Source organism: Pelodiscus sinensis, chromosome 11 (genome assembly GCF_049634645.1).
Source record: "Pelodiscus sinensis isolate JC-2024 chromosome 11, ASM4963464v1, whole genome shotgun sequence".
Classification (NCBI taxonomy): Eukaryota; Metazoa; Chordata; order Testudines; family Trionychidae; genus Pelodiscus; species Pelodiscus sinensis.
In genome coordinates, this window is record NC_134721.1 from 12,901,186 (window position 1) to 12,924,945 (window position 23,760).

At 42.4% G+C, this 23,760-nt stretch overlaps 1 protein-coding gene across 12 annotated transcripts in view; it reads left to right on the top strand.

Annotated features, from left to right (window-relative positions):
* Nucleotides 1-23,760, top strand: part of CHL1 (cell adhesion molecule L1 like) — a 217,993-nt gene that overhangs the window by 147,026 nt on the left and 47,207 nt on the right. For 10 of the 12 annotated variants that reach the window (XM_075938657.1, XM_025184362.2, XM_075938665.1 and 7 more), the window contains 5 exons: nt 2,197-2,319; nt 3,037-3,207; nt 7,877-7,924; nt 12,205-12,325; nt 16,980-17,164. In XM_075938657.1, coding sequence (XP_075794772.1) covers nt 2,197-2,319; nt 3,037-3,207; nt 7,877-7,924; nt 12,205-12,325; nt 16,980-17,164 — 648 coding nt within the window. The remainder of the gene's footprint in view (nt 1-2,196; nt 2,320-3,036; nt 3,208-7,876; nt 7,925-12,204; nt 12,326-16,979; nt 17,165-23,760) is intronic. The other 2 variants (XM_075938661.1, XM_075938663.1) reach the window with 1 other exon arrangement.

Consider the following 23,760-nt stretch of genomic DNA (forward strand, 5'->3'; position numbering starts at 1 on the left):
TTCCAGTGACTTTGGTGGGATTATACTGATTTACATCAGCAGAGGATGTGGCACAGACACTTTTTGACATTTAAGAAGTGTTTATAGCAGGCAATTGCTCTGTACTGGAGTTCACGCTAAGGACTCATGTGCAAAACTGGCACTTTGTAGTGTTTCCCTGTGGCTATTAAGAGCCACGATTATTTCATTCTTTTACTTTTGCCTAATGATACACTGAACTGACACAACTGCACCTTGAACCGGTTTTAACTTGCCTTGAACATAAGCAGGAGTCAGCGCCTGCCCTGCAACAGTCTCAGATTGGTTTGTTTGAAGAGCAGTTACGTTTTAACAAATGAATTTGTTTGTTGCATTGTGGCTTCTCTGTGCTCATTCCAGGATCACAGCTGGCTCACCTTACTTGTGGATGTAATACTGTTGCCTTTGGGGATGCGTACATGAGACTGGATCTTTGTTACTGTTTGCAGCTGGCTGGTTTGAATTTGGGGTGGTTGCTTCTCCTGACCTTTATACACAATTCTTGTGGGTTTCCATTGACTTCAGTGAATTCTGGTCATTGGATCAGGTCCTAAGCTATTGGATCAACTGGTCTGTATTTAATAATCATAGCCAGATCCATAAGCTGGCGTGCATGTCTGTCACAAGGTCTGCTTTAGAGCTGTCCTTACAAATCATGGTGCCCTATGCAGTCTGAGCATCCTGGGAGGAATGGGGCTATTCTTTGGGGCTGTGGGGACCAGGGCCAGGGCTGCAGATGGGCAAGGAGGCTGGTGGAGGAGTATACAGGAGGTGCAGATACCAGTCTGTGACTTGAGCTGCCAGCCAGAAGTAGAGCAGGAGGTTGCCATGCAGCTGGTCAGAAACAAGCGGCAATTTCCCGTTCTGCCAGAAGGGGAAACAGCTGGTAAGTGGTAACTAGGGGCAGCCCACGGGGGCTGGCTGCCAGAACAGCACTGCCAAATATGCAGCACACAGCTGCATATTCTGCATATGCCTAGGGATAGCCCTGGTCCACTTATCTGTTCAAAGAAAGCAAGATCAGACCGCTAAAATGATGTAGGGTCCATGTGCAGCCATTCCAAAGCAAAGCTTACATACCTGAGAAAGGGGGAAGCAAAGAGAACTCTATAGCTACTTTTCTACTGCTTCTAATTCAGGGTATGTCTACACTACCCCGCTAGTTCGAACTAGCGGGGTAATGTATGCATACCGCACTTGCTAATGAAGCCCGGGATTTGAATTTCCCGGGCTTCATTAGCATAAGCGGGGAGCCGCCATTTTTAAATCCCCGCTGCTTCGAACCCCGTGCAGCGCGGCTACACGGGGCTCGAACTAGGTAGTTCGGACTAGGTGCCTATTCCGAACTACCATTACTCCTCGTGAAACGAGGTGTACCGGTAGTTCGGAATAGGCACCTAGTCCGAACTACCTAGTTCAAGCCCCGTGTAGCCGTGCTGCACGGGGTTCGAAGCAGCGGGGATTTAAAAATGGCGGCTCCCCGCTTATGCTAATGAAGCCCGGGAAATTCAAATCCCAGGCTTCATTAGCAAGTGCGGTATGCATACATTACCCTCCTAGTTCGAACTAGGAGGGTAGTATAGACATACCCTCAGGGAGTGGCTGAGGGCCAAGCCCCTTGCACAAGTTATAGTAGCCATCTGAATGCTGCTCTCACTTGCATTGCCTTATAGTTTGTTGGGAGCCATTATGCCAGAGAGGATCATCAAAACACAGTCTTGCTCTCACTCCTCTCCAGTATGCCCCCTGAGTGGTGGAGGATTGAGGAGGAGTGTGCACTACGATAATCATTCAAGCAGATTATATGCCTGACTTCCCCTTCACATGACCATTTCATTGATTTCCATTACAATTCCTTTGTTCTTTGTCTAAAAGTCTCAGAACGATGATGATGAGTAGTCTTGTAGCACTTTAAAGACAAAAAATATACATGGTATCATGGGCTTTCATGGGCAAAACCAACTTCCTCAGAGGAGCAGAGAGTTCTTTGTGTAATAAAAACTCTGTTTTTGGGATCTTCTTTTCATACCTTTTAAAAAAAATGTGCTTAGCCAATTTGTGCTTTTATGTACATCATAGTAGTTAATACAGAGAGCAAAAAAAGAAGGATATGAGGTAGGTGGGTTATTAGGACTAGAGGGCAAAGAAAATGATCAAAACTGTTTGTTTTTGTCATAGGTGTACCAAAATTCCCAAAAGAAAACATTGAACCAATGGAGGTAGAGTATGGTGATTCTATGGTTTTGCACTGTAATCCTCCCAGAGGAATTCCACCTTTGCATATCTATTGGATGAATATTGGTAAGTTACAGTAAACAACACATAGCAGACTTTTCACTCACAAGATTAGAAATAATCTTCCTCTATTGTCTGGTTATTGCATCATTGTCTGTTTTGGGGATTCTGTCACATTCTTTACATATTTAGGGTATCATCTTGCCCAAGGAGACGTAAATGACAAACACCAATGGACTTTGATAGTGTTTAGGTCCTAGGGTGAAATCAGAGTCTCATCAGACACAGGATTCCAGACTAGATATACAATTGCTCTTATCTGTATTTGGCTGGATTGACAATGAGATGACACAATCTCAATCTGGTCTAGGAATTGCATGCTGTGTAGTTACAGGGCAGATGAGTTTGCATGCAAGGTGTAGTTACAGGGAAGATGAGTTTCGGTTCTGTACAATGGAAACCTAGAAATCAGGCATACATGGCAGCGGTGTCAGCCTTTGTAGCACTGCCACTTTGGGGGATTTTCACTGCATCATCCCTAGTAATTACAGAATTTAAATATACGGACAAAACTGCCTTTCCAGAGAATTCATGACTTTTTTTCTGTAAAAAGTTTACTTAGGTTCTTGTTTCATAACCTCTTATTCCCATGGATGTAAAAGGACACAGTGATTATGGTTCCTCTTTTGCATCAAAAAGCAAACATATGATGGGAAGTGTAAATAGTCATGTGGGGGGATGGCTGCATATCATTACCATCTCATAATTACTTTTTCTTGCTAGATTTACAACACATTCCGCAAGACGAAAGAGTCTCCATGAGCCTTAAGGGAGATCTTTACTTTGCAAATGTTGAAGAAAATGACAGTCGAAGCGATTATTGTTGCTTTGCGGCATTTCCAAGGCTGCGAACAATTGTACAGAAAATGCCAATGACACTGAGGGTTACACGTAGTAAGTCTTTTACTTTTTTTTAACTCCCTCTTGTCACAGAATAAAAATATCTGCCACGTGTTTAACATGATTCTCTCCGAAGAAAATGCATGTGAAAGTGCTTACTCCTACATGATAAGCCTTACTCTGAGAGCTAGATCCAACTTTTGGGCACTTGGGCTGCAAAAGCACTATTGTCCTTCTGTTCTACACTGTTATAAAATCTAATCATGATGCATTGGGAAATCAACTCTCTTCTCAGCCACTGAGTAGATAATCATTAGGCATTCCCATACTGCCTCCTTCCCCATGGGGCTGGGTTTGCCTCGATTTGGCAGTCAGGCTTTGGAGAACAACATTAGGGAGCTACAGTTAGCATGATCAGGGAATAGTCCAGGTGTCCTATTGTGCAGTAAGTTTCCTGCTTGGCTGACTGAATATTAGAGAATGTCAAAGAGACCATAGCTTAGAATTCTTGATTCATACCTGACAAGTCTTTCCCTGAGCTCAGCTATGGAGAGCCAATGGTACCATCTGCCTTCGCTTCTATCAGTAATAATCATGTATACAGGCAGTCCCCGAGTTACGCGGATCCGACTTATGTCGGATCCGCACTTACAAACGGGGCTTTCTCGCCCCGGAGCTAGCAGGCAGCGGGACCACCCAGAGTGCAGCGGTCCCGCCACATCGACCTCCGGGGCGAGAAAAGCTACTCCGGGTGCCCCTGGTCTGCTGGGTACCGTCTCCAGCAGACCAGGAACACCTGGAGCAAAGCCGGGGAGGCGGAGAGGTCCCGCGCATCTGAGGCTTTGCTCTGGCCGCCGCTGCTGCTTTGCTCCCAGTGCCCCTGGTCTGCTGGGGACCGTCTCCAGCAGACCAGGGACACCTGGAGCAAAGCCAGGAGGCGGAGGAGTCCCACGCCTCTGAGGATTTGCCAGAGCAAAGCCTCAGAGGCGCGGTACCCCGCCGCCGCTGCAGCTTTGCCCCCCATGTCCCTGGTCTGCTGGAGGGGGGCACAGCTAGTGCCCCCCCCCCCAGCAGACCAGGGAGACGTGGAGCAAAGCCCCGGGCCTGTGGTAGAGTAGGTGGGGTGCTGCCGGTTGGTCCCGCAGCACCGCTCCTTGGCGCTACTGGACCAACCCGGCAGCACCCCAGCTGCTCTGCCCCAGGAGTCCTGATTCAGCCGCTGCTGATCAGTTTCAGCAGCGGCTGAATCAGGACACCTGGGGCAGAGCAGCTGGGGTGCTGCTGGGTTGGTCCAGTAGCGCCGAGAAGCGGCGGCGCTACTGGACCAACCCAGCAGCACCCCAGCTGCTCTACCCCAGGCGTCCCCAAGTCAGCCACTGCTGAAACTGACCAGTGGCAGACTACAGGAAGCCCCTGCCCCGGGCTTCCTGGAATCAGCCGCTGATCAGTTTCAGCAGCAGCGGACTTGGGGATGCCTGGGGTTCTTAAGTTGAATCTGTATGTAAGTCAGAACTGGCGTCCATATTCAGCCGCTGTTGAAACTGATCAGTTTCAACAGCGGCTGAATCTGGATGCCAGTTCCGACTTACATACAGATTCAACTTAAGAACAAACCTACAGTCCCTATCTTGTACGTAACCCAGGGACTGCCTATATTACAATAGTGCCAAAATAACAGTCAAGTATGACATCCCATTGTGAGAAGAACAGAAAAAATAGTAGTAGATGATCCCTATCCACTTTTGCTAAGTGCTTCAGAGAAGGTAGAAATCAATAGAAGTCACGAATGGTGCCCCCTACTCCGAAGTTCAAAATCACCTGTCTAAGAAAAAAGCCATGCAAATTGCATTACTTTGTAAGGTACGGTCCATAAGCATCAACTTTTATAGTCTTGGAGGAGTGGAGAACTGTCTGTAATCATATAGGGTATGTCTACACTACCCCGCTAGTTCGAACTAGCGGGGTAATGTAGGCATACCGCGCTTGCAAATGAAGCCCGGGATTTGAATTTCCCGGGCTTCATTTGCATAAGCGGGGCACCGCCATTTTTAAAACCCCGCTCGTTCGAACCCCGTGCAGCGTGGCTACACGGGGCACGAACTAGGTAGTTCGAATGAGGAGTAACGGTATGAGGAGTGGAATGAGGAGTAACGGTAGTTCGAACTAGGAAGCCTAGTTCGAACTACCTAGTTCGTGCCCCGTGTAGCCGCGCTGCACGGGGTTCGAACGAGCGGGGTTTTAAAAATGGCGGCGCCCCGCTTATGCAAATGAAGCCCGGGAAATTCAAATCCCGGGCTTCATTTGCAAGTGCGGTATGCCTACATTACCCTCCTAGTTCGAACTAGGAGGGTAGTGTAGACATACCCATATAGAGCAAGCAGAAATCTTGTTGGCATGACTTCCTCTAGTAAGAAGTAAAAAGCACAGAGGAATTTAGCATAATATGGCAAGAAAGGAGCTTTGCATTTACCGAGTGAAAGGGCAACTAAGAAACAGGGGGGTGTTTGTGTTCTGAGTGGCTGGCAGTGTAGCTGCCATTTTTTCCCTGCAGATTAAAAGAACACCAGCTTCTTTGAATCTGTTTGCTTTCCAAAAATGAGAAAAAGGTAGCTTCACATACTGCACCTGCACCTGAGTCTTCTCGTCTGGAAGGCAAAATTCTGAGTCCTACTGCCCATTTTATGGTTTTACAATTACATTTCCTTATATATGTATTATGTCTTGCTCAGAGGACTGTTTCCAGTTCTGAGTTTTTGCTTTATCAAACTGCAGCCCAAACAACAAAGGAAACAAATTGACTCAATAAACAGAATGTACAGGAAACAGTGTGCTTTTGAAAAGTCAAACAAAAGAAAGAAAAATATAGTAGGGTACATTCTCTCAGGCTATGGTAATCAAAGCTTCATTGACCTCAGTGGAGCTATGACAGTGTACACAAGCTGAAGCTCTTTCACTTGCCTCATTCAGTTACAGTAATTTTAAGTGTCACTTTCAAGAATAATATATTAAAATAAATTGATTGTATATATTATATTAGATTGGCTGTGCCCTTTTGGTTTCCTTAATATCTGACTTTTGGGGATTTACATTTCCTATAATATCAAGGATATTTTCTTCTCAACTGAAAGCCTCCATATTTAACTTAAAAATCATATATTTTCTTCTTGTGGTAAACGGATAAACAATTATTAATATTAAATCCATGTACCTTAATGCTTGAGCCCTGAGCTAGAGGACTGTTTCCAGTTCTGAGTGCCACACTTGAAAAAAAAAACATGGACAAATTAGAGAGAGTCTAGAGGAGATCAACAAAAATAACAAAGGTTTTACAAAACCTGACCAGTGAGGAAAGATTAAAAAAAGAAAAGCTAGGCATGTTTAGCCTTGAGAAATGAAGACTGAGAGGAGACTCGATAACAGTATAAATTTGTTAAAGGCTTTTATAAAGAAGATGGTGTATTATTTTTCTGCATATCCACTAAACATAAGGCAAACATTTGGCTTAATCTGAAGCAAGGGAGATTTAGCTATTAGGAGAAACTCTCAGAAAGTATACTTAGGTACTAGGGATATTAGAGATTAACCAGTTAATTGATAAACTGATGCTTATTGATTAATGTTATCGGTTACACTGGGGAGGCTTCGCTGGAGGCTCTGCAATATAAAACTTATTTGAGCTTTATACTTCAGAGCCTGCAGCGTGTGCAGCTGTGTAACCACTAAGATTTTCAGTGGTCATACAATTATCTTTTTAACCAAATGTTTACATCCCTATTGTAGAAACTAAAATTTCATACAGTGACTTGTTTATACTACTCTCTATATACTGTACACTGAAATGAAAGCATATTTATATTCCATTTGATTTATTTTATAATAATATGATAAAAATAAGAAAATAAGCACATTTTTCAGTAATAGTGACCTGTGACCTATTTGTTTGTCTTATTTTTGTAAGTAAATCATTTGTAGGTGAGATGAAACTTACGAGTATGCAGGACAAATAAGACTCTTGAAAGTGGTACAGTATATTGGAAAGGTTGAGAGCTGCTGATCTAAATATACTTGATTCTGCCTCAGCAAGTTGGGGTGGACTAAATGACCTCTCCAGGTTCCTTCTAAACCTATTTTTCTATAATCTGTGGTTCTATGTTTTAGGCTATTAATTGTACATAAACTATCAGAACTCTATAGATGCTCAAATGTCTCCACATTAGAGAGGTTTCAGCCTGCAGGGTTTGGAACACTTTGGCTTCAGGGCAAGAAACCATTTAAATGTTATATCCACATTACTGTTCAAACCAATGGGACTATGTATGTACTTAACGTGTACAAATGCTTTGTGGGATCAGGGCCAGAGTGCATTGAATATGAGAGCAAGAAGAAGACCAATAAATGACAAAGAAAAGAACGTTAAGGATAGAATCTTTTAACTAATGCTACTAACCTACTAATTTTATAGATATAACTATGATAAAATTACTTTCTAGTGAATCTTTTTCAGAGCTTTACATCTTTTAAAAGTTTTCTTTATACATACAGAAATTCAATGTCTGTGTTGATTTGCATTAATTTATTTTGGTTGTTTCATATAAAATATATTTATATTTCCTTTAAGGAAGCATTGTGTGTGTGATTATTTTAGTTGTTTTGTTTCTGTTTGACCTTTTAATCTATATCAACTATTTCGTTTGCATTTGGTTTTCATGTTTGTTTATTTCAGTTAAACATACCAATGACTCAAGCTCACCTAATGCTGCTGTTACTAAGGGTGAGTTGAATGCACCTGTTTCTTTGCCTTTGAGTGAGTTCACAATGAGAACACTCACTGTATTGGGTAATCTGAAATTTTAGTAATATGAAGTATATCAGCTTAGATAAAATACTGTTACTGTTTTAGAAAAGCTTTTAATGTGTCTACAGAGTATAAGCAGAGCATGCATCAGTATTTACTCAGTCTTTACTATCTTGACTGAGGTCCGAGGGACTTTTAACATTACTGCAGTGCTTTTGCCATGTGAAATAAAGAACTCCGAGAAGTGGACCTGACAGAAACTATTTTCCAGAGTTGCCAGTTTTCCTGATCAAGACAGTGATTAAAAGGGAAGGAGCTCTAAGATAGATGGAAAAAAATCATCTCTGGTGACTAGCTAATGTTAAAATATGCTACCATGTTTAATGTTACAATAGCAGAAAATATGGATAGGATTGAGAAGGGTGTGTAGCTAACAGAATATATCTGGATTCTCAACCTAAATTCTAGAATGTGTTGGATGATTTTAGGTGAAAGATTTCTGTTGGAAAATGCTGTTTTGACAAAAAGGATGGATTTTCAGGATTTTTTAAAAAGAAAAAAACTAATAAAATATTTAAATGTTATATTTTGATATCTCTGGATCTACAAGTTTTTATTTTTTTTATTGTAACATAAGCTTTCCGCCTCTTCAGGGTTTTTTTTCCAAATAGAACACTAAATGGACAGTAAAAAGAAAGGACTGAGTTTAGTGAAACAAAATAGTTCAAGTGACTTAATGGCATTTTGGAGAGGTATTTCACTTCATGAAAAATTTCACAATTATGGCTTTTTGTTACAGTTTGGATTCAAAAGAAATACTTCCATAAGGTGGAAAATCTGTTTTCCACTGAGTTCTATCAAATACTTTATTTCCCCTTAAAACACAGTTATCAGTCATTGAATATAAAGGAAATATATTTTAAAATAATCTTTTTCAAAAATTAGTAATTCTGAGTGCCTCAGTTTTTGGAGTACCCAAGCAACAACACCTGGGAGGAACTTGATTTTTCACAGGACTAAGGCTGGACAGTTTCTGAAAATCAGGCCCTTTTCAGGTATCTCAGGCTGCATGTCTAAGTTTTCTGGTCATGTCTGAAAACCTTGTCACATGTGCATGAATATTTGTAGAGTACTGTGCAGATACAAAAATGTGAGTCTGCACAGGCTCAACCCTTCATCCAATCTGCTAGTCAGATTTTACATTCATCTGAACTGGCAGCAGCAAGCCATCTGGAGGGGAGGAGGGAGAGTGCACAGATGAGCAAAGGGGTGGGGTCTTTCAGGAAGAGGCAGCAGGAAAGGAGGGACTGAGGATCAGGATTAGCAGGACAGAAAGGCAGGAACTTGAAAGCTGGCAGTGCAGCCTGCACTGCCAGGCTGGGCCATGGTAAGGACATTGATGCTGTGTAAGGGGTCCAAGCTGCTGGCCGGGAAGTTGCACAAGGAACTGGTGCTGGACAGCCCTGACTGTGACCTGCCATTCAGCCCCAACCACAGGCTCCTGGCCCTGAGTGTGCTGTGCCCCAAGGCCTGTCCCAGCTGAACACCATAGGCCAAGCTCTACTGGTGTTGGCATCAGACCATCTGCCCTGCAGGAGGCTCCTGGGGGCATCCCAGCACCCCAGGAGTGAGCTCAGTGCACACAGAGGCTGGGAGGTCTAGGGGCAGATGCCCCTGGCCATGCCACCACCTGCCCCAGGTGCCAGCTCCACTTCCCCCATAGCTCCAGCCCTGCAAAGCTGAGCCCTCCCTCATCATAACAGGGCAGCCTGCTGCATTTCTGGAATCTGGCACCCTCCTCCTCTTCTCCCAGAAATGAGTCACTTTCCCCATGCATGCCTCAGCTGCAAGAGCCAGCAGCACTGGAACAGTGGGCAGCGTATCCCCCTGAGGCAGTCCCCTCCTGCAAGGAGGGGCATTTGGATTGACCAAGGGGAACCTGTTGTTCCCCTGTGCTGCCTGCAGTGGGAGCTCTGACCAGCACCTTTCTCTGTGCCCCGCACAAGTGTCCTTATCCGCTCCATTAGCTGCAAAAATTGTCCGTGGATTTCTGCAGATATGCAGGGCTTAAACATCTGTGTACAGAACATGTACTCATTGGTACATGTAGTACACGCTATACCAAGAGACACAAAGCAATTAAAAAAGGCAAAAAAAAATGAAAAAAGCTGGCTTATAAGGTAGAAATGATATATTAGGAAACTGTCAGTAAACCGTTTCTGTTGAAGAAGCAGTAAACATTTTAATGACATATTGGCTATTAATTGTTATTGAATAACCATTTAACAATATGAATTGTTAAACTGCATTGTCAAAGAAACAATTGATTTTTTTTGTTGGCAGTCTAGCATAAATGGTTATCTGAAACCCAGTAGAGTAAGAGTGAGTTTTGTTATAAACAGTGTCTTGCTTTCAAGCTGTACTTCCAAATGCTTTCCTGGGTTATTGTAAATTCGGCAAATGTAGAGGGAAGGAGAATTCTTTGCAACTGGCAAAGAAGAAACGATTTGATATCAGCTGAGATTTCAAAGACCATATAGATTTAGTGGAGGGGAAATGTATGAGGAAGACTCTTTCAGATGCCAAGAACAGATGAGGGAAAGATTCATTCACCATCATAGGGCAGTGTGTGTGGTGCAGCGCGGAAATAAGGAAGCAGAGAGAAGATAAGTGGTAGCTAAGCAGATTGATCAGTCCGGAAAAAGGGAGGGGGGAGATCTAGGAGAGAGTCTGCAGCAAATTCTCAGGAGAGATTTTTTTTTTGAGGCATGGCAGGACATTCTGAACAGAGTCTTAAATTTGCCTGGGAACCAGGGAGGGAGGTTGAGGATAAGGCACACTTCTTAGGGCATTGGAGGCAGGAAGCCGAATTTTTCTTAGGCTGTTGCTTGGAGGAATAGGGCTTAGATCTTAGTTTGGAGGGACTGGAATCTCTTAACATAGGCAAGTAAAACAACAGATAACAGAGTTTTAACTCTCCTTTTCTCTCAGGCTTCAGAGCCAGACTCACATGAGTCCCTGGTGTTCCTCTTCCTGGAAACATCCCAGTTCTTTACAGCTTTGCTCCCTCTCTCGAGTACTAGCCCCAGGGTTGCTTTCTGGAGTCCTGGAATGCTTGCTCCAGGAACCCCATCATAGGAGTCACCAGTACTGCACCATTGTTTCCCTTCCCTTCCCTTCCCTTCCCTTCCCTTCCCTTCCCTTCCCTTCCCTTCCCTTCCCTTCCCTAGGCATGGCCTGTCCCAATCATTCTCTTCCATCTCCCATGCCTTGCCCTCTGTTAATCCTTACTAGGCACAGGGGTATCCACACTACTTTAATGGATGGATTGGGTTCACCTGCTCTGACCCAAGGGAGTTTGGCTCAGTTCTACTCATGGGGACCAGCTCCCCAGTGCACACCCCTTCACCATATACAATTTGGGGGTGTGTCTAGACTACAGGGTTTTGTCGACAAAAGTGGACTTTTGTCGACAAAACTATACCTGAGTCCACACTGCCTTTGAGTTATGTCGACATAACATTGACAAAACTCAGCAGTTTTGTCGACGTATGTAAACCTCATTCTACAAGGAATAAAGCCTTTTGTCGACAGAGTTCTGTCAATAGAAGGCATTATTGCATCTACACTGTCCTTTGCGTCCACACTGTTATGTCGACAAAGCGGCTTGCTTTGTCGACAGAACTGGATGTAGTCTAGACGCTCTATGTCAACATAAGTCTAGACAAACCCTGGGAGTCATACGGATGTAGTTATAACTCTGGCCCCTGTAAGACTGCTATCCCCCAACCACCAGCATCGTCAGCAACCAGGAGCTCTTGTAGCAGCATAATTCAGCACTAGCCTCCCCCTGAAAATCTTCTGGGCAGGTCTGCCTCTTTATGACACCAACAGTAGCATCCAGAGAAAGAGGCCCCCACAATTGTATGACTCCACCCCTGAAAGCTGGCTGAAAATGAACTGCTCATGAGAGCAGAGTTGTGTATCTTCTTAAGGGGTTTGCAGATTCAGGGTTCTGGTTTTGGGGGAGAGAAGGTTTTAATTTTATTCCTGTGTTTGGAATGTAAGTAATAAAACAAAGCCCTGGGTAGGGCCTTTAGAAAAAATACCACCAGTATAAATATAATGAAAATAACTCAATGAATGAATATTCCAGAAAACTTCTGTCCAAAGCAATATTTTTAAGATGGTTAGAGGGTACAGGATGATTCAGGGACAGCACCTTAATGACCCTCTTCATTTATCTTTTTTTGTAGCTAATTTCATCAAGGAAAGAAAACCCAAAATACTGATACCACACGAACCATCTGGTAGCAGCTCATCAGTTACCGTCATCAAAGGAGGAGTTCTACTACTTGAATGCATTGCTGAAGGGCTGTGAGTATTGCACGCACTTAACAAACTTGTGGAATAAAATTTAAGGAAGTACTTTTAAAAAATCTCCAACTAAGTGTATAATTTTACACCAAAACTTCATGCAGTTTCTCTATAAATACATTATACTTGTTGAAAACTAGTGTAGAGTTACAATGGAGAAAGTTTTATGTTGACGAGAGAGTAACATACAGATTATAGACAAGTATATCTAAAGAAGCTTCAGGGGGTAGCCAAGTTAGCCTGTACAGGATAAACTTAAAAAACAACACATGGTCTGGTAGCACTTTATAGACTAACAAACATGTAGATGGTATCATGAGCTTTCGTGGGCACAGCCCACTTCTTCAGATGACCGGAGTTTTGAGTTTAGGAAACTCAATTCTCTGGGTCCTAGTGGCACCCTTCCCTCCCCTCCCCACAGTCTGGCACCTGAGGCGGCCACCTCAGTTCACCTCATGGTAAGGCCAGCCCTGGCTTTTCCACCTTCAGTGAGATTGCAGTACAATTTCTTGAGTACCCTCTTACAAGGTTTCATGCTTTCCATGATGCCCATTCAGAAACAAGTCCAACAACTGAGTAAAAGATAAGGAGAGTTTGAATCAGGGTTTTGGTTTTTCCCATGATGAAGATAAGGCTCCACCTGCAAAATTAGATATGGATTCACATTTGGGAATGTTCAGGGTTTAGTTTGGACCAATTTCAATGGGTGCTGGAATAGCTAGTCCCCAGGCCTAGGATTAGCTCTCTGCATTGAATGGAAATCTCAAATCCCATCTTTATTAGTATTGGTAATACCATCATGCCACAGAGCCCTAGTCCTTCCTGTTGTGCTCGTCACTGTACAAAAAGAGCATCTCTGGCCCCAAAAACTTATAACCTAAGACACGATGCAACAAACAGATAGACAGTGAGATTTCATCTTTATTGCCATACACAGAGGATGAAAAATGCATGGCAAATGGGAAAATATAAGCAGACCTGATTGAAGTGCAACCTTCATGATCATAGAATCATAGATCAAGAGAACTGGAAGGGACCTTGAGAGGTCATCAAGTCCAGTCCCCTGTCCTCACAGCACCATCTAGGCCATCCCTGATAGATGTCTATCTAAGCTGCTCTTATATATCTCCAGAGATGGAGATTCCACAACTTCCCTAGACAATTTATTCCAGTGTTTAACCACCCTGACAGGAAGTTTTTCCTAAAGTTCAACCTAAAGCTCCTTTGCTGCAGTTTAAGCCCGTTGCTTCTTGATGATGATGTGGTGCTTAGCTGTGAATACTCCTCTAAGCCCAACTCCTCCTAGTGGACAGAGGTAGTTTGATAGCCAGGCAGAAGCACTTTCATCAAAACTGGATTAGGTTTACTTATACCGTCTTTCTTGATCACCAGTTTTCAACTTGTATTTATGCGTGCAACTTTCTACCCCAAAAAAGTTGTTGTAAAGAAACTAGAAGGTAAAGCCTAAAACCTCTCTACCCATTAAAGTTAGTAGGGAAAACACATTTGCTTCTGGCTGTTGTGTGATAGAGCTCCATGTTGAATGGGTGTTGAAATCATCATGTTTCCAACCTGTATTATTGACAGGGCTCGACAAATAATGCAAGGTACTCATCCATGGCGAGTAGATTGCAACCTGGAAGAGTCGGGTTCGGGCAATCTGCGCATGCACGGAACGATTTGCACATGCTCAGATTGCCGGATAGCGCCACTGGCGAGCAGGGCTCGCTGCGGTTCAGCGAGCCCTGATTATTGAACTCCATGTCCCTATGTTCTCACCGTGGTTAACAGATAAATGATCCATGCACAATTATCTCCCAATATAAATCTCAAAATCAGAGTGTTTATCTGCTTGAGCAAATATGTTCAGGGCATCTTGCTTGTACATGCTTGTTTGAAAGGGCATCACTCACCCTTAGGATATACAAGATTATGACTTTGCAGTTGGTTACCATTTTCTGAGAGCAAGTGATCAACTCATCTCTGTTGACTTAATTCCAAGTAACTGCATTAATTACAAGTAATTCCTTTTTGCAGTACGTCCAAGCCCTAGTTCATTGTTACCTGTGCCTGTGAACTTCCTTTTTATCCAGTAGATAGATTATTTGTTTAAATGTGCAAGTGTTATGCTCAGGAATGCAAGGAAGTGATCATGTTGGTTCAAACAAAGACAGTATGGGACATGTTCTTCAAATTTCCTTATAAAACTTTCCCCATGTGCTATATAATTAGGGCTCTACCCAATTCACTGTCCATTTTGGCCAATTCCAGGCTCATAGGATTTTTTAAATCATATATTTCATGTTCTCAGCTATTTAAATCTGAAATTTCATGGTGTTGTAATTGTAGGGTACCTGACCCCAAAAGGGTTGGGGATGGGGAGTGTTTGCAAGGTTATTGTAGAGACGGTTTCATTACTGCTATTTTTACACCTGTGTAGCTGCTGGTGGGGGAATTGCCTTCAGAGCAGGGCAGCTGGAGAATGGTGGCTGCTGGTCAATAACCCAGCTCTGATGGCAAACCCACCAACAGCAGCAGCATAGAAATAAGGGTGGCATGCTATGGTATTGCCACCATTACTTTTGTGTTATTGTCTGCAGAACTGGGCCATCAGTCAGCAGCTGTCGCTCCCAGCCACCCAGCTCTGAAGGCAGCAGTGCAGAAGGATGGCATGGTATGGAATTGCTATGATTACTTCTGCACTGCTGCTGTCAGCAGGCTGCTGTCAGAACTGAGAGTCTGGCCACAGCTGCCACTTTCCAGCTGCCCAGCTCTGAAGGCAGCACAGAAGTAAGGATGGCAAAACTGCAGCTCTCCTAAAATAATCTTGCACCCTGCCCTGCAAAACACTTTTGGATTAGGACCCTCAATTCAAGAAACACTTCCCCTGAAATTGGCATAGTATGGGGTAAATGACAAGATTTCATGGTCCATGATGCATTTTTCATGGCTGTAAATCTAGCGATACTCTAAATATAATTAAACAAGGAGGGGAAAGGAAAGTATACTCCATAAAAATGTTCAAAAAGGAATGAACACTTTACCCATTCATTCAACATTTTCCATGGCATGTTTATTTTTTGTGTACAAAAAAACCCTAATTGAAATGAGATTTTCACAAAAGAAAAATTACTTCCTCTTTCAAATCTAAAAGAAAGAGTTGGGATGGTAATGAATTACAAAATGTGGGCATGGGGAGGAGGAGGATGGGCATTATCCTTACTGAAACAAAATGAATATATTTTTTTAAAAACTATTTTTGTGATTTTAAGTAGTGCATCAAAACAAAGGATGTTAAAATGGTTAATCATTAAGTATACTATTAAGCTTATTGGTATACTTAAGGTTTAACTGGTTAACTGTCCTCCCCCCCCCCCCCCATCGTGATTCACCGTGGCAGTTCTGGCTGTGCAGAGACTGGTGGGAAAGGTGGTGGGAACCCCATCTCAGACAGGGCTGAGGGACCAGTCTGGCATTGAGCCCAGAGATAAATGGTTAAATAACTGTTTTAACATATCTAATCAAAACATGATTGAATGATGCCAAAATTAAAAAAAAAAAGGATAATCAAAAAGATATTTTCCTTCGGAAAACTAATAATGGAAATTTTCAGTAGGTTCTAACTATATTCCTCCAGTTTGCCTCCCCTTGCAGTTCATGCCTGTAGCTGTTTTATGCAATGAGCCCATGTCAATCAGGAACTAGATTAGCTAGATTGAGACAAGTATTGAAGTCTGAAGACTAGGACCTGTCAATCAAATAATAATTAACAGCAGTAACTATATTGCCACTTTGAGATCTCTGAAGGTTTTATCCAAATCTTGAAAATGGCAGGCGACTCCTGTACTTGGTACAATGATCTACACAAGTGCTGATGAAACATAGGGGTTGCCTTACTGTCGTTGTTACAATACTATACCAGGGATGAACTCTCTTGCAGAAAATATGACACTTGCACTATTATCCGTGCTATTCATAAAAGAACATAATTTCTTGGTACCTGGGGCTTTGAGTAACTTGTGCCTGGGAATTTTGCCATCTTAACAGATGGACACAAGAGTAAGCAGATATGACACTGTGTCTATGCATCATGTGTGGTGCTGGGGTCAGGAAACCCAGCTGGGAATGCTCAGACAGCAATCTGTCCTGTACTTCTGTGTCTCTGCTTTGAGTGCGCTCCTAACTTTCTAAACCTATAAAGTAGCTTTTTCAGCCATCTGCGACAGGCAGTTAGCCCTGTCTAATCAGGCAGAGTACAGGGCAGAGTTATTTTAATGAAGTCTTTACCCCCTTGTCTGTCTACAAGAAGTCCCTGAGGAACAGAACAAAACAAGCTTCAGTGCCTCTACTACAGTTCATGCCAATATGTTTACAAGGAATGCATGCCTGTTTTGTGGCATAGTGTCAGCTATAAAGGGTTTTTTTGTATACAAGCCCCTTTTCCCCCACAGGCAGTACAAACTATGGACAATATCGAACCTTCATTTAGGATGTTTTAATGGGTAAAACATTACACACAGAGAAGGGCCATTGGGAGAGTTCTGGAATCATGATCTTGCAAAGGGAAATGCAAACATTCCTACCTTCTGTAGTTATATTGAACTGAAATGTTATCTCTTGTTTTTTAATTCAATATCTTTCATTTTTCTCCTAGCCCAACTCCGCATCTTAACTGGATTAAGGTTGGTAGAGATTTGCCAAAGGATAGAGCAATGACAGAAAGTTTTGGAAAGATTTTGAAGATAGAACAAGTTTCTGCAGCAGATGAAGGAACGTATGAATGCACAGCAAGCAACTCTGTGGGAAGAGCAAAACATGAGTTTCACGTCCACGTGGAAGGTGCCGTGTACATTTTAATGGGTTTTATATTTTGAATAATAAACAAAGAGGGGTGTCACCATCTCTGCTGGCATAAATCAGCATGATTCCATTGAAGTCCATGGAGCTGCATTAATTTATACCAGCTGAAGCTCTGGCCCTGATTTTATATTTGTATGGCTTAACCTTACATTTCCTGTAAAATGATACTCTTTTCACAAGCCCTGAAGATTTTGTAGCACGGGAAGATAAAATGGCACTATATACAAAAACAGTACTATAAATTAGATATGGTTTAGTGAAGCAAGATTAGTGGATTAAATTCTGTGGCATGTGTTATGCAGGAAGTCAGATTAGACAATTTAATATTCCCTGGTGGCTTTAAAATCTATGAAACTATGAGAGGTATAATTTACATATTTAGTTAGTTTTAAATGTGAGAAATGCAATATCTTTGACCAGATCTTGCACTCTTTAGTCAAACATAACTCCTAATCTGGAAAGTCTATCTGTTAAATCCAAAGCATCCGTGATAGAAAGAGAAATTAGGAGAACCAGTCTTCTCCTCAATAATGGGAATATAACACAGTCACAAAGAGTAATCTACCTGCTTTTAATTATATTTGCCACCATTTGAAAGTTGCCAGTGATTTCTCAGCTAGATTACTTCAATTTCCTTACCTATGTCCCCTCCAGGTTGCCCAAAATGCCACAGATGAACAATCTTCACTATTTCCTACCACATGACTCTCTGATCCTTTCTTTGGCCCATCTTACATTCTGTTGAAACTTCTCAACCTCACTTGCAGGACTCTGCTGCTGCTCTAATATATGCCAATGATCATCTTTTACTCTGCTGATTCTGCTTATCTTTGTGATCCCTTGGCCTCATCTTCAAAATACAAATTCCACTTTCACACTACCCCACACATCTGGAATCACTCCTTACCATCCAATGCGCCCAGTGACATCATTCTCCTTTTTCATCCCTCACCTCTCCCTACTTTTTTCCTGACAACCAATCTTCTCTAGAGCACCTGCCTTTGAACATGAGAATGGCCATACTATGTCAGACCAAAGGCCCATCTAGCCCAGTTTCCTGTCTGCCAACAGAGGCTACTACCAGATGCCCCAGAGGGAGGGATCACAACAGGTAATCCTCACATGATCTCTCCCCTGTCACCCACTTCCAGAGAAACAGAGGCCAGGGACACCATTCCTACCCATCCTGGCTAATAGCCATTGATGGACCTAACCTCCATGAATCTATCTAGCTCATTTTTGAACCCTGTTAAAGTTCTAGCCTTCACCACATCCTCTGGCAACTCTCATCCCTGAATTAACTTACCTTGGATTCATTAACAGGGATGGAGTGTCCAGGATCTTCAGCCTCAAAAGCACAAGCATAAAAGAGTAACTTAATTAGCGGATGGAAGTAGAAGAGGTTACACGATCACTCACACTTAGCCAGTGTTTCACATATTACAGTTTGTGAAAGTTTAATAAAATGCTCACAGAGTTACCACAACATGACAATATAAGTGACTGTAATTCTGACTGTAAAAGCAAATTGCCTAGCAAGAGCTAGGGACCTCGCCATTGACTCACTTTTCCACACTTCCTCTGTTTTGTAACCCCCTACTAGTCTATTGACAGCCTCAATCATTAATGTTGTTGTTACTCCTGTACTATCCGTGTACATTAGCCTGGATATGCAAACTGTATCTCTTCCTCTGCAAAGGCTAGAAAGACCAGCCCAGGTCATAAGATGCCATCACAAATTTCTGTCTCCAGTAATTAAATAATACATTGGTGAAAAATTGCTCTGTTAGTGTCACCCATGCTTCCTCTGGATGTCTATGTCGACCTATAGTGGCTGGACCACAGGAAGGTTTTTATGAATCTGCTTCAGCCTTTGGCTGTGAGACCCAGATCTTTCAGTGTAGTCCCTAGAGGCACCTGCTTTTAGACCAACATGTCCAGTGTTCTATCCCAATGACCAGAACTTGGTTTGAAATCAATGGAGTTTGCACATTTTCTTGTCTATTATTATTAGTGTAAGGATATTGAGTGGTAAAACCAGTCAATATAGTATCTTACAATAGTCAATAGGTGGGCTATACAACAGTACAAATCACTGCCAATTGTGAATCAAAAGTGAGAAAACATCTGGAGGGAAACCAATGCCTAGACCAGCAGGAGTAATAAAGTGAATTTGCAGATAAATGCCTCTTCTTCAAAGTTAACAGGGCAATCCAGCCCCAGGACCAGGCAGCAGTATTCCCTGTAAGCTGTATGCTTGTGTGGTCACTCAGGAGAGATTCAGATGCCGCCCAGCAGATTAGCAGAATGCCCACAGCTAGGGTTTTTTTGTACTTGTGGTGCTCATCCTCACATGCCTTGGTGCACATACAAAAATTATTTCACACATGGATGGAAAAGGTGAGAGGGAATGTTGCCAAGCAGCATGTAATTGTGTTGCTTCAGTAACAGAGTCAGAACAGAGTGTGAAAGTTGCAATGTGATTTGTTCCCCAGTGCTCCGGAGCACAGGGATGTGCACCATTCCTCTTTTTGCATAAGGTTATGTCTCCAAGTATCCATTGGCTAACTTGGTGGAAACTTGGCTCCAGCCACCCACCACCTGCTCAGCAGGGGGAGTAGCAGCCTGGTGGCATCTTCTTCCCTCCATCACTCTAAATGCAGCAGGGATGTGGGGAGCTTATGCTGGACCATGTGGTGGATCTTTATTTACTCCCCTGTATTGCTGTGTCTAGGCACAGAACTGGGCTCAAGATTCCCCAACAGAGGAGAGGACAACACTGAGTGATGCTGTCATTTGTTAATGTTACTATTTCAGTCGGGCCAACGGCTGCTGGTTTGGGTCAGACACCCAAAATAGCTATGGAATGAAGAATCTGAAACATAACTGAAACATTTTTCAGTTGCCATGAGCAAAAGAGAGACCCGCACTGTAGTGAGAGTAATGTGCTTGTGGGCTATTAAGCCATCTACAGCAGCCAGCTGCTCGATTTTACTCTTCACTTCTCCATCTCTCTTCACTCCTCCATAGACAGGAAACCAGAGAGGAAAAGCATCCTTTCAGGCATCTACACAGTGTTTTGTAACGTAATGTGACTCATCATGCCCTGTCATGTGACACACTAGGATATTATTTATTCTCTTCCTGCAAGTGGTGAGGAATGGGACACCATGGCCTGGAGTTTTTAAATGCGCCAGTTGTGAAAGTTGCTGACGCTTAGAAATCACTCCAGATGGTGTGGAACGTCTCTGCAATAGCTGAATATTTTAACAATCTGGTCATGGTTTTCCCGACTGTAAAAACTGAAGCCATCAAAGCAATCGCACAAGTTTCAAAAAGTAGCATACAAAGGGAATAACATTAATTAAGTTGTTCAGTATGTTGACCACAGATCTCTACAGGGACAAAAGCTTTGTGATGAATAATTTTCTATTCATTAACCAGCTAGTACCCAAAAATTACTCTTTTGCCATAGAGAGAATACTTTTTCTGAGAGGTAAAGCCCCTCTCTCTTGCATATAACTAAGATAGGTTGCTGTCTTTAATAGGAATTTAATTTATTAGTAGTCTCCTCCCATGCAAAATATTAGGCACAACTAAGCCCAAACATTTTCCTTTCCTAGAATTCCTTTCCTAGAAATCAGTAAATGTCATGAGTTTCCATCACAGAGCCACATCTTTAGTCTCATTCTCTCTCTGTGCACGTGACAGGGTCAGCACCTCAGTTGGTATAAGTGAGTGTAGCTCTATTGGCCTTGGTGAAGTCATGCCTCTTTGTGGCATCTAAGGTGTGATGGTTTCTCTCTGGGAATGTGTACAGGAAGAGAAAAAATTGCTTTCCATGCTATTAACTAGCACTGCTGTTCTGTCCATTCCCTCTCCTGTTGCTCTTGTATCAATCAGAATCTAACTCTCATTCCTCAGTGTGTCAGACCTGCAATTCCTCTTGTTGTTATTCAAACATGTTAAAACACAATCTCAGTCTTTGAAACAGCATTCTTAAGTGATGGCATTTGCATGCAGCCCGTTTACTAATCCTACAATAGTGTGAGGGCCAAGTTGCGAGCAATTATGATAAAGCATACAAAAATGTTCAGCCAGCAAATTGTATGACTGCTTGAACATTTTAATCTCTCTTTGAAAAGCGATGTAGCCTAGAACATTGGAATGGGGACAGAAAACCCTATTAATGCCATTATAGCAGGGTTAGGTTCTTTAAAAAAACAAATTGTCATGATTTCAAAGACTTTAATTTATTGCATATAATTACCCCCCATTTGCAATTCTTCTAGCCTCTGAAGTTTTTAACTAGCACAGTACCTGGCATCATAATTTTGGTTGGGCATGTCTAATCTTTACTGTAACAATAATAATAGTAATTAATAATAATAATATGGGAAGGGACATCATTTTCCAAAAAAGCCCAACACCAAACCACATACCAATTTTAATCACAATGCCCACATTTACAGCTCTGTTAAAAGGGGTGAATTCCCCATTCAAGTTTCTGCCTTTACTCATCTTGCTCACACATCAGCAACTTGCTGGCATAAATGTGGGATTTTTCAGATACAAGTTACCTGTATTTGTGTTTTGATGCTGCATTCATTGCATTTAATATACTAATAAGCAGCACAGCACTGCTTCCTCATAGAGAGGGGCTTCTCTAGTGTTTTCACAGTGTAGACTATATTTTAATATAGATTGTCTCAGGGACACCTGTAGACTCACAAGATTGATGAGGCAATTCTAGCAGTTTCTTACTTAAAAAAAATATCATTAGGAAAGTACTTAGGCTGGGTATTTTTAGCTCTTCTCTAATTCTTCTGAGCAGCTGGACATAAGGAGGTAGCACCACGTGGGGGGCAGCCTCTTTGAACTGCCAGCAATTCTCCATTGAGAACAGGTGATCTTGGGGTACATTTTAGAAACCTTTTTATTAGAGTGTTGTCACCATCTCATTTCTGTCTTGGTCCTTATCTTCAAGATTCTTAGTGACCTGGGCACAGCATCAATCTAGAAGATTGCCTAAAGCTCCAGGGTGAGGTCTGCGATTAACCACTTCACTTCTCAGTCACAATGGAACTTTCTACCTCATCCATGAAAGAAACAGAACTTTGGGTCCATACCATGTGGGAAAAAATTCTCATAAAAACCAAGGGCTATCAGACTTCCCCATCTTCTGCTCCATGTGCAAGATGTGATGCTTTGACCTTCTGTAATGTGAATGCCACAGCATTGTTTACATATTTAAGAAAGAAAAGGAAAAGCCTATCAAAACAAACACTACGCTACCCACTCAATTATCCTTATTAATATAGACAAAGTATTTACTTCCTGTTCTAAGACCAAGGAAATATGGCACAGCAGCACTGCATCTGTGGTTCCACCATGTGGGCAACTTTTAGCATTGTTGACTTGTGAGTGATGACTACTCTGTCTTAAACATTTAGGGCCTGATTCCAAGACCACTGCAGTCATAGAAAGACTCCCATTTACTTCACTGATCTTTAGACCAGGCCCCTGGGATCCCAGTTGTCTGGCTAATGCGAAGATGATGCAAAGGTGTTGGATGCACAGGAAACCTCTTTGGCCCATGCAAAGAGACAAGAATGGGAACAGCCCCTGCATTCCCTCAGAAACCAAAATATTCTCAACACTGCAGGTTCTTCCATCTGCAATTATATCCAGCTCCCACTGAAGACAGTAGAAGCCACATGGGGAGGATTTGGGTTGAAGAGATATTTGCGGCTTGGGTTCATTGCTGAGATGCTTATTCTTCATTTCAGAAATAGGAGCTCCATATTGAGAGGTTTTTTCTGAAAATATGAAACCAAACAACCTTGCCAGTTTCACCACCCTTTCCAAATGCAAACATTTAGCTCTGTGCTTAGAGCTGGGCATTGTCAAACACTGTCCACTTCCCACAGCCTCTCCTTAGTGTTTGTGGAAATTAAATGCCATGTAAGCAGTGGAGAATGTGTATATATCATTTTAATTTCTCTGGCAGAATCATTTTATAAGTCAAAATAAAATGAGAACGGATTTGTCCTTTAAAGGAGAATAGTGATAGAAATGTAGCCGTGTTAGTCTGGGGTAGTTGAAGCAAAATGCAGGACAATGTAGCACTTTAAAGACTAACAAGATGGTTTATTAGATGATGAGCTTTCGTGGGCCAGACCCACTTCCTCAGATCAAATAGTGGAAGAAAGCACTATTTGATCTGAGGAAGTGGGTCTGGCCCACGAAAGCTCATCATCTAATAAACCATCTTGTTAGTCTTTAAAGTGCTACATTGTCCTGCATTTTCCTTTAAAGGAGAACCTGTTCTTCAATAGTTGACTGTGTGCGCCATCTGCTGGAAGACCTCAGTGACAGCAGCGTCTCTGTGAGCGTTTATTACTAATTCAGGTCGTACTTCTATAGTCTGACACCCTGGGGACCCAACTGGTGCCTAACCAGAGAATTTTCCTAACCACAGGAGGTCAATCTTGTCTAGCAGCATTACCAACACTTCCACTGCTTACTGGGCTCTTAGAAGACATTTAAGAGTAAATTAGAGCTAAATAACAGCA